Raw genomic sequence first — 12,187 nt, 5'->3', positions numbered from 1 at the left:
TTTTTACTACAATCACAGGATCTGCAAACTTTAGGGGTTCTCTGTCACAATTAGATGGCACAAATTGTTGGAAGAAATCCCAAGTTTGCCTGCTCCTAGAATTATTCAGCATTGCAGTATGACCTAGTTTCAATGGAGAGAATTTGCAACTGACTGAATAATCTCATGCCACAATTACTGTTGCTTTAAGAAAAAGAAGATGCATGCATTCCATGAATATTGCTTCATTATACTGTTATACTAGATGATTTAATTATTACTTGACTATAAATATGAAGCTATTCTTCTGAAAAATAAATTCAATTCAGTACATGAATAACACACCGCTCAAAGATTTGTTCAGTTATAAATAAACAGATGTCTGCTACACTGCTGTCAAATCTCCTCAGATCTCAAAGATTTGTCTGCAAAAGAGCCAATACATATGCCATCCTTGAAAAATTTCAGTAATTCAATTGACCACATTTGAAATTAAGGATTTTTTAAACAAGTGTCTATACATTCCAAACATTTTCTTTCACTGTACTATTTTTTGGTGGATAAGATGGAGGGTTTATGGCATCATCCATACAATTTCTCAATCTTCATAATATACTCACTTAAATAAGAAATTAAATCCTAATGGTCAAAGTAATTTGTTATCCAATTTTGCTCATGTTCCTTTCCATTTACTTTTAATGCGGTGTTTATCAACTTCCCCAAAAGAAGATATGCCCGTTCTTTGATTCACTCAGGGTTTGTTGACCTACTTTTTTTCCCTGTGGCTTACAGGTAAAAATATATATTAAGTTCGGTATAGATCTTTTGTGAACTGTAGTCTGAGCAATCTCAGTTTAATTACTTCAGCCTGCAGCTATATTGTTTACCATGAGTGTTTGATTTTATGACATCCTACAGTGAATGCTCTGATCAAAGAAAATGAAAGAGATTAAAAATAACATATTGATTTTAATAAATTCCAGATAAATGTGAATAATATTCTAAAAATAGCTTGGTTCGTTCTTTAGTTGAGTTGATTTAAATGAGTCCATTCGACACTATTCAATAATAATGTGAATTTTCTCACTGTGATCATTCCTCCTTAAACTATATATTTGACATCATTTTATTGGAATATTTAGGAATTTATGATTGCAGAATGTCAAACCTCGGCCTACTTCAATCTTCAACACAGCACAGTTGACAGGTCTTGATTTTTTTTGAAAAAAGATAGAAGTACAAGACTGAGCATTCTTCAGATCTTTTAGCGATGTCTCTGGAATGCTTGCAGACATAGTTTCCTTCTTTCTTTGGTCAACTGCCTGAATAACCATTACAGATTTGACATGATGAATATATTTCAATAATGGAAAATTTATTGCAGACCTGGATTTTACATAAAGTGTTTATGAAACAAAGCATGGATTTTTTTTTTAAGCTAGATTTTGTAGCAGTAAAAAGGCTGCTGTCTTTTGAGCAGAGCTGCATTGACCACACTGAGTCATGTTAACAATTTTTGAGCATTTTTTTTCCATCTGGGAATTTCCAATTGCTCCATTTTATTTGACACGCTGCTCACAATCTCAGCTGACGTTGATTTGCAATTCTTTACATTTATGTCTCTAGCTACTGCTGCTTCCACTGAGCAGAATCCTGTCATTATCATCGCCGTGGTCGCTGTGGCAGGGACCATCATTTTGGTCTTCATGGTGTTTGGCTTCATTATTGGACGAAGGTATGGAACTAAGGAACATGCCGAGCCGGGTCACACACTTGAGGGGTACGTGATCATGGTGTACACAATTACATGGTATCTGATTGTGTGAGAGAGGGGAGGACTGCAAATTGTATAGTTGCTATAAAAACAAAAATAATGCAAAGGATAGGGGATCTTTAAACCATCAGTAATTTTGATGCAGTTGTGTAGAGTTAAGTCAACTCAACAGAATAACAGGTGGTCAGGTGAAATAATGATGTTCACTGAGTGTTTTTGAGATATGAATGCAATACATAATCACTCATTGAATGCACCTTCAATTCATTCAACATTTTAGTTGTATTTGACCTATGTCCCCTGTAAATCACTTCTGTGGCATGGTTTCTACATCTTTCAGGTCTGAAAAAATAGATTTTTTAATTTATTCCAATGATTTCTCTATCATATTGCACAGTTTCAGAGATGTATCTCGAGGCTCCATCTTTGCAGCCCTTTTACTAATTTGTGACATTGATGTGAAATCCCATGGTAACCTCTCCCTTAAGCCAAGAGACATGTCCACAAAAAGTCTAAGAAAGCTTGGCTGTATTTGTTCTTCCTCAGCTTTGAGAGAGGCCCTGTATGGAAGGTGCTACATAAATAAGTCCTTTATTTAATCCTGCTTCAAGCATCAACTCCCTGAAATAGTACCTGTAATTGAAATGTGAAAGAATTGAGGTTTCCTTCATCTCACATTAGGTCCTAAAGAAACCACCCTTTAATTATCACCAACATCTCCATGCCATTGACATCTGCTCCATCATCCTTGAAACCTTTTGTCTTGGCACTTGTTCTCTTTCTTTAAAATGCCATCTGTAAAACCCACCGCACTTTGGGCCCTCACCCCTAAACTACTGTTTCCCTTTTTCTCCTGCTTGATGTCCATCTTTCTTCCATCGTGTGAAGCATTCTGAGATGTTTTCCTTACGTGAGGAGAGCAATAGAAATGTAAGTCGTTGTTGTTGTTGTTCCTTCTTTCTATTGATGGTAATTGTTTGGCGTGGTAATAGAGCCTGCATTGGAGAAACTCTGGCTAAATGGAGCAGAGGAGAAAATTAGGAGGTCTGGTGTCTCCAAGAAGCATCTCCCGCTCATTCTGATTTTATCAGCATTTATTTCACAGACATGCAAAGTAAATAGAGTACTTTGGTATTTTGGCAATCAGATATCATATAAAACACATCAGTTACTCATTAAAATTGATAGGGCCAAGCTTTTTTTTCAAATTCCACATTGATATATAAGCCTTTAACTTGCTCTACTCCCAACCAGGTTTAGAAAGTAACCACGTACTCAGGAATGCACTAGTTGCAGAACATTTCCTATTGAATGTCTGAGTCCAGCAAAGAGGCATAAACATCTGTAGATTTCCCAGCTCTCAAGTTGGGAAGTCTGCCCACTGAGCAGATGCCAGGTTAACCTTGTGCATGCTGACTGAAATGAATGGGAGAATTAGCCTTTGTTATTTGATTGAATTGTTGGTTTAAGTTCATTTTTTTAATTAAATGTATATAAATGTGGTTCTGATTTCAATCTTGTCTTCTGAAATGACTTAATATTTCTTAAAAATGTTATTTCTAAAAAAAGGGTCCCAAAAGGGTTTTTCATGTTTTTGAACAATGAAAGTTTTGACAGCTGGAGAGCCTTGGAGGTGGGGGCTCACCAGCTGTCAAAGCCATTGTGTCAGTCCAATGGGATGCTTGTGCTGCCCTGGTCCATAACCAATGGGAACTAGGTTAGCAGAGGACTGAAGATTGGACCACAGTGGAAGAGGCAGAATGGTTCAAGGTACAGGTAACCAATGACCTTGGAACAGAGAAAGATTTGAAATGGTGTCAAATATTAGGTTTCAGGTCCATACGTTGGGATATTTACTGTGCTTGTCTGTAAGCAATAAAATATTGGGAGGTTTGGTTATATTCTTCCATGATTTCATAACATGCTCCAGATGTCCCATCTATTCCTTTATTCACTTCACTCAATGTATGGTGTGGTTATTACATTCAATTATTTTAATACCTTGAATTCATCACCTGTCATAAATGCATCATTTGGCAGTGACAGACTACAGGAGGTTCCTTGACTTGCAGCCTATGCGACTTACATCCATCTGCACATAAGACCAATTTTTAAAAAAATAAGTTACACGCTTTATGTTGTATTTGACAAACTATAACAGGGATACAGGACATATAAGGCCCGAAATGTGCATTCTTGATTTGTTCGTCTGTGTCCTGGAGTCCATAGGCTGGGCGCAGCCCATGTTTATTCCTGTATACATGCATGTGTCTTCAGTTGGTGCAACCGCGGTAGGTTCGCGTATTGGAGGTCGGTTGGCGGATGTGCGAGAATTAAAGATGCAAATTTAATATCATCAGGGTGTTTAACTCACACATGCAGCAACTGACCTTCAATACGCAAACCCACCGCGCTTGCGTCAAACGAAGACTCGCACATGAGTACAGGAATAAACATGGCTGCGCCCAGCCTATGAACCCCAGGACACTGACAAACAAAGTAAGTATGCACATTTTGGCTCTTACATGCCCTGCATTCCCAGTTACAGTTTGTCAAGTAAAACATTTGATTAAAAAGTTTGCTTTAAGTCCACGTGCACAGGCAAAATTCCAACTTGTGTCCATTTTGAGATACGACCGGTCCTTCAGTCCCAATTATGGTCGTAAGTCAGAGAGTACCTGTATTCTAATCTGCTTAGTGTTAACCTGACCAATGTTTACTGCTACTGACCACAGATACTTTCCCAGGCAGTAGCAAAGCAAAAGAAAATTAATTTGGAAATCAGATTTTTTGTTTGTTAATCTTGTATACAATCAAACATTACTGCCTCACATGATACACTAACATGTAATCAATGTGCATTATATGCAGGCAGAATATCTCCCTGGCTTAGATCACCTCACAAGGATGAAACACTAACACAAAGCTAAAATGTAAAATAATCTTTATTGCATACTATACAACCAAACACAGCCAGCTTCACAATAATGTACAAAGTATTGCACTCACCAGTGAAGTGCAAGTGCAGATGTAGAAAGAATGAAATTCAACTTTGTCAGGAGTAGAGGATATCAGATTGATCCCTCAGTCAATGCTTCCTGAATTTCTTTCTGAATGACCTCAATGTGGAATTAAATTAAGTGCCCTATATGGAATGGGCTGCTCCTCTTTTATGCACCATTTTCTAGACTCATCCTGAAAATAAACAATGGTGTTAAAACAATGATAGTATCTTCAAGATAAGCACGGACATTAAATAAACACCGAGTAATATTCAGTCAGGCACGGATAAAGATTGTCCAAGATACAGTGTCTAAGATTGACTATGAACAACAACAGTCGAGATGCTGGGTGCCTAAAATTTATGTTGAACAGCTTATCCAGTCAGTCCTTTAGCAAGTGCAGGTATCTGTGCTAATCAGGCAAGAAGAATCATATCAAAGCTGTATTAACTTAGATGAGTTGTCTTATTTTCTTATTCAGACACTGTGGCTACAGCAAAGCTGAACAGGAAGGGGACGAGGAACTCTATTTCCACTGTAAGTGTCTTAATTATACTTTTAAAATGCAGAAACACTTGGACATTTTTTACCAATGTGCCTTGATTCTCTGAAACTCTTACTCCATAATATTTTGTTTTTCCTTTTCGTCCCACGATTTAAACTCGACTCGCTGTCTAAGACTAATGTACTAAAGTCATGCAGAATTAGAATTTATTGCCCTGAACAAGTCATGAATTTCGGTGTTTTGCGGAAGCACCACAGTGCAAACATTCATATTATAACCATCTTACAACATTACTATAAATAAAAAATAATAGTGCACAATAAGTAAGGCACTGACTTTGGTTCATTGATTATTCGTGAATAATAGCGGGGAAGAAGCTGTCCTTGAGTGATCATCTTGACTGTCCTTTTCCCCGAAGGTAGCAGAATGAAGAGGGCATGGCTTGAGTGGTGAGGGTCTTTGAGGATAGAGGCTGCTTTTTTTTAAGACATTGCCTCAATGTAGATGTCTTCGATGGAGATGTTCTCGATGGAGTGGTCAGGTGCCTGTGATTTTGCAGGCCGAGCTAACAATCCTCTTGTCCTGAGAGTTGGCACCTCCATACCAGGTCATCTTGCAACCAGCCAGAATGCTCTCCACGGTACACCTGTAGAAGTTCTCAAGAGTATTTGGTGACACTCCGAATCTCCTCAGACACCTCACAAAGTATAACTGCTGGTGACCCTTCTTTGTGATTGCCTCAGCATGGAGGTTCCAGGACAGATCTTCAGAAATGCTGACATGCAGGAATTTGAAGCTCTTGACCCTCTCCGCTACTGAGCCCACACTCCTCTTCTTTGTTTTGCTGACATTGAGTGCAAAGTTGTTGTCATTGCATTATTCAGTGAGCTGATTTATACATAAAAAAGATCAGATGTGTGTTCTAACTTTATTGATTAAATCACTTTATTCCATTTAATCTGAGCCCTAGAAACTTGTATATTGATATTGCTGTGGTCACCTTCACAGGTGTGTTTCTTGAAAGAAGGCAGGAATATATGTTTTTATTTTTGTGGATCTGTTTCAGATAGAATATAATGAGCTACTCAGTACAATCTATGTTTAAACAGCACAGCTAGTAAATTTAAAGTTACTTTGTGATAGATATCAGTGTAAATGAAAGAAGCACCAGGGAGGAATTATGTTAGCTTTTCAAGTTTTAATTCATCCTTTACAATTGATGGAGTGTTAACACTTAAAACACACCACATGGTTCCTGTCAGGGATGTTGTGCATTCAAGTTCATTTTGTTTTGATTTTTAACTTTCCAGCATTTATTTATGTTTTCTTTTGAAAGTTGTGTAAATATAGTGAAATTGAACTCAAATTCAGAAGTAACAGCTTTGGGGATATCTATGCTTGTGTTACAGAACAACTGTTAAAGAGTTGTGCTGGATGCCTTTTTTGGCTTAAACTGCTCTTTAGTGTACAAGACAGTTGCTTGATGTAGCTATGAGAGTCAAAGAGCTTTGAACCATCCATCAGTTTTGCTCTATAAATATTTAGTTCTTCCTCTGTACTTTATTTCAGATTCAAATTTCATATTTATTGTCAGAGTACATATATGACTTCACATACAACTCTAAGATTCTTTTTCCTGCAGGTGAGGCAATATTACTACATTATTGGTAGTACAAAAAAAAACTGCACTCAACTTACACATGTTAACAAATAAAGAAATGTAAAGAACATGACTCTGCAATGCAGAGATAGGAAAAAAAATCAATATAGTGCAAAAGTAAGATTCCTTAAATGAGTCCCTAATTGAGTTTGTTGTTGAGGAATCTGATGGTGGAGGGGTAGCAGCTGTTCCTGAACCTGGTAGTGTGAGTCTTGTTGCACCTTTACCTCTTTGCTGATGGTAGCAGCGAGAACAGAGCGTGTGCTGTGTGATTTGGATCCTTGCTTATTATAATGTAGATGGGGGCCACTTGCCCAACTGAATTTGTGCTCACTGCCAGGTATTGTAAGGTAAAACATCATGAGATGGGAATGTGTAAGGAGTTACCCTGTACAGGGCTGTAACAAGATGTGAATGCATCCTTGTACTTACAAGATAAGAGAGACATTGATGGATTGAGAGGCAGGAAGCTAGCAGGGAAAGGATAGCAACAGTTTTAGTCATTGGACAAGTAATGATATGATGATGTTCTAAGCATGTATCCAAGGGTATAAAAAATCACCATTTTGCTGATAACGGCAGAATGCATTCTCCGACTAACATGGTTAGTCGCAAGTGTTACAATCCGGTAATAAAGAACAAAGAACCCTGATTTCGACTCAGTCTGGTGTTTGTCTCACTCATTCATGAACAAAGCAGACCTAACAGTATGTAGTGTCATTATCCTTGGTACTCCTCCACCTTGCTCACTTTCACACGTGTCTCTCCAGTCTTCTTTGATTGAGATAATTTATAGTAGCTGAGGTTGGGGTTTAAGCCTGAGGCAGGAGCTGAATGTGACAGGTTTGTAGTTTCCTTATGTTGACCTGAAGAATGTTCTCTCCTTCAAATCTTGACATGATCATGATATTAGAGCAGTGATTATTATCAAAAATGGGTGTTTTCAGCAGACGTCAACTCCCCACATTTGAAGAAGATTTTTCAGAGGATAAATGGCAATGACATGGGTATAAAAGGACCGAATGTAGGAGAAACCATTGCTAGAGATGAGGTGTCAATAGAATTAGATCCATTAGGGGCCAGACAGCTACCTCAGGGCTAGTGGAAGAGAATGGAGTGGTTGACTATGTTGAACACCAACCAAAGGACATGATACAAGAGATCAGTCTCTGCTGTAATTCTTAATTCTGGTATTGAAAGCAGGACGGGATTCTCCCTCACCTCTAAGTTCACAATGAGCTAAGTGCAGTGCAGGGTAGAGGACATTTGATTAATGCCAGCATCAGAATTCCCAACCAGAAACTTTTAATAAATGACAGCAAATCAGTTTCTGCAGTTAAGTACCTTGTTTTTTTAAAGGGTAAAAGTATATCAATCTCTGACTCTCTAAACTCTGTGATAAACCCTGTCTACTACACCCTAATCTTAGAGTCATTTACAAATTCACTGATCTAACTTTACCACATTCTCATCCAAATGATAAACAATAATGGACATAGCACTGATGCCTGAGACACACCACTAGACACAGCCCTCTAGACAGAGAGGCGATCATCTACTATCACTATCTGGCTTCTCCTGCAAAGCTAATGTTTAATCCAATTTACTACCTCATCCTGAATACCGACTGATGGAACCTTCTTGACCAACCTCCCATGCAGGACCTTGTCAAAAGCATTAACAAAATCTATTTGGACAACATCCAGTGCCTTTTCTTCATCCTCCTTCCTGATAATCTCCTTGGAAAGCTCTAACCTACCATACGCAGTGCCATGTTGACTATCCCTTATTGGTCCCTATCTATTCAAGTACTTGGATTGTATGTCCAATCTCTTCGAATACCTTCTACTAACTTATCAACTACTGATGTCAAGCTCACTAGTCTATAATTTCCTGGATTATTCTTCGAGCCTTTCTTAAAGAACAGAAAAAGAAAGTTGCTACCATCCAATCCTCTGCCGCATCACCCATGGCTAACAATGTTTTAAATACCTTTACTAGGGCCCCTGCAATTTCTGTACTAGCCTCCCTCGAGATCCCCTTTCAGTTTTATGGGAAGACTTTAAAAAAAATATGGGGATTATTTTTTTATTCAGAAAAGGAATGCTCAGGAGAATTTTAATACAATTTATTAAGCATTATGAAAAGATTTTAAATATAGAGACACACTGATTGCACTGGATAACCATTTACTAGAGGTCATACTTTAAAGGAAAACTCCAGAGGGAAGAAAAGGAAATAATTTTAATTAAATCTAAACATTTGAGTTGTACAAATAGAATAATTTTCAATTTTACACTTGTCCAAAGGTTATTGATTGTCTTTGTTTCAGTCAGGAATTACTGTGAAAATTCATCAGTAAGACTTTAGACAGTATATATTACTGATTGAGGAAGCAAGCACAATGGCAGTGTTTAAGAGATATCTTGACAGATACATCAATATGGATAATATGCAGGCAAAAATTATTCAGGCTCGATGCAGACATTGTGGGCTGAATGTTCGGTTTCTGTTCTATACTCTATACATTCCTGTGTTTTTCTATGCACCGTGGATAGGTAGATTAAGTGACTGAGCAATGAATGAACATTGTTGAACAGTATGAAATCATCCATTTTTCAAGGAAAAGTAAAAAAAAAGTCTGTGATGTAAATGGCGAGAGATTTCAGAAGTCTGAATTGCAGGTGAAATTGGATGACCGAGTTCATGATACACAAAACCTCCAAGTAATTAGGAAAGCTAGCAAATGTTATTATTTATTGCTAAGGGAATTGAATGCAGAAGAGGGAGATTATGCTTTTGTTACCTAGGGTATTGGCGAGACCATATTAATATCTGCTGTAAATTCAGCCTGATGTTCCCCAGTGACTTGCCACTAAAGATAGTATAAGTGATGATACCTGGGTTAACCCATAATACCTATACCATCAGAAAAGGAAGGCTATAAGGCAGAGTATAAATGAATGAAGAATATTGTGGATAAGGCAATCCAGATCTATTTGAGAAGCAGTGGAGAAGTATCAAAATAGATTTAAACAATGTCTTAGTCAGCAGCACTGAAAGTAATCTTACAGTTGCCTTGGTAAATTGTACTCTGTGAAACTCATTCCATTGAAGTCAATGAAATGAAATTTGGAGGCAGACTACAATGTGCTAATTAGTGCTTGTATTTTGTCCATTTAGCACAGCATGAATTTCCATACAAATCTCTCTAATGCCCAGATTTTGCAAACCTGAGTAGCATATGACAAATGGACAGCTTATTCAGCTAACCTCGTTCCGCACAGATTGCCTTTCTTGGTAAAAGATTTAGACAGTGTGCAATATGGCAGGAAGAAAGGTCAAATTGATAGTAGTAGATCCTATTAATAAATTTCATTCCAAGACTCAGTTTGTCATGGATATTGCAACACAGATTTTTAATGAGATATCCCTAATTCAGTAGCAATGGGGAGAATCAATTGACATGCATTCACTGCAATTTTTCAAACTTGGCTTGTAAGTAATGCATCGTGTAGAATGGATTTTCATTGTATAATAAACTCATGCACTCAGGCCTCAGTGAACCATACAAGTTCTTGAGCTTGTTCTGTTGTGAAAGAGTTGACTAATATTTGAGTACATCTCATCGCAAGATTTTTAGATTTTCCTGCTGTGTGTTACTTTCTTGAAGCATTTACCCCCATTGCCATTTCTATAACAATCACATTTGTTGGCCATTTTTTTCTACCAAGTCAATGAATTATGACTCAGTCCATAGCTTTTCATTCAAAGCATAAACGGTTTCCAGATTCATTTCTGAATTCCTACCATTCTGTGTGCTATTATGTGGTTTAAAAATATATAGAGATGTTTCCTTATTTGGAAATTGGAGGCATCCTCTGTACCCTTTCATTCTTCTACATTCTGCATAAGGTAATAGGATTTTCATGCTACATGGTCCCTTCTCCATTCTGGGTTATATTTTGTAATTTTAAATTTGCTTCCAAACCCCTTAGTCACCCCAAACTGTGTTATGACATCAGAGAACCCCAAAGCCCTGCAGCAATAGATATTCACCAAGACAGATGGTTACTTAAACAAATGTTGCTTTTAATTATCTTTAAACATGAAAATAGAATCACACTTTAACTTAACTCTATTTACTTACTTAACCCCCTTCTAATTCAAAGTGCATGTGTGTGTAATGTGTGTGTAAGTTCAGAAAAGTTCTTTGGTTCACAGTCCAATCTCACTTCTCACTCCTCCAAGTTCACTGGTTGCAGGCAATTCTCGTACTGTGCACAGAATTTATCATTTATAAAGTTCACCCAGCTTTGGTGCTCGAAGGGTAAATGGTTACGGCTCAGGAAGGTTCTTGTTGGTTTTCAGAGAGAGATGTGTTGTTCCAGGACATCCACAACTGATGTACTTCCATCAGTCACCTCAGTGTCTTGCTGATGAAACTTGCCCCATTATGGTTCTCCAGATGATAACCTCTTTCTTTCAAGTCACGACAGAATTCCTTTCTGTTTCTCTTATTCCAAATGAAACATTAGACCACCAGTCCTCTCCTCTTGCATGAACCACAAGGACTTCAACCAGGCTGTCTTCCAAAAGCTTGCCAGCCTGTCCTGTTTCAGTCCCAGCAAATCTTACTGGCTGAAACACAGTCAAGTGATCTCTGCTTCTCTCTCACACACTCAGTCTGAGAGAAAGTCAGTTTGACTCTCTCTGCTTGAAAAACCACATGACCCTCTTACAACAGCAAAGCTCTCCTGCAGACAATGGTGGCTCCAACCTGCTCTTTCATCTGTTGCCTTGATGAACAATAATCTATTAGTGACATCTTTTGAGCACTTTTCGAAGCTCTTGCAAAAAGGTGTGAGAGGCCACTATGTCTCCAGTATTTCAAATAAGATCTGTTTTAAAGTGTTTGCATGTGACCTACTCTAACAAACCTTTCCCAATTTATCTCCCAAAAACATTTCTATATACTCTGTCGCATCTGAGTTAAAACCTTGTTAATTTTTAAAAATCTTCTCCCTGACTTCCTGCTGTTCATTCATCTTTGCTTCATTATTTGTTTGTGAGGTGTGGTACAATCAATGACTACTTGCAGACATGAAGCAAGAGTCAAAGGCTTTATTAATCAGAAGACCCAGACATGCCTCTGCCTGCTGCTGGCTCACGTCCAAAGCAGGTATGAGGGAGGAAACTAGTGCTCTCAGCCTTTATTAGGGGATCTTATGGGGAGGAGCTGCAGGTACAGTAGGCGGCCAGCCTTC

The 12,187-nt window shown here is 37.9% G+C and overlaps 1 protein-coding gene across 2 annotated transcripts in view; it reads left to right on the top strand.

Moving 5' to 3' along the window:
* Positions 1 to 12,187, top strand: part of epha7 (eph receptor A7) — a 292,093-nt gene that overhangs the window by 239,210 nt on the left and 40,696 nt on the right. Inside the window, exons 8-9 of one of the 2 annotated variants that reach the window (XM_069887093.1) lie at positions 1,606 to 1,759; positions 5,237 to 5,292. In XM_069887093.1, coding sequence (XP_069743194.1) covers positions 1,606 to 1,759; positions 5,237 to 5,292 — 210 coding nt within the window. The remainder of the gene's footprint in view (positions 1 to 1,605; positions 1,760 to 5,236; positions 5,293 to 12,187) is intronic. The other variant, XM_069887094.1, reaches the window with a different exon arrangement.

This window comes from Narcine bancroftii, chromosome 6 (assembly GCF_036971445.1).
Source record: "Narcine bancroftii isolate sNarBan1 chromosome 6, sNarBan1.hap1, whole genome shotgun sequence".
Taxonomy (NCBI): domain Eukaryota; kingdom Metazoa; phylum Chordata; class Chondrichthyes; order Torpediniformes; family Narcinidae; genus Narcine; species Narcine bancroftii.
This window is presented reverse-complemented; position numbering and strand designations above follow the sequence as displayed.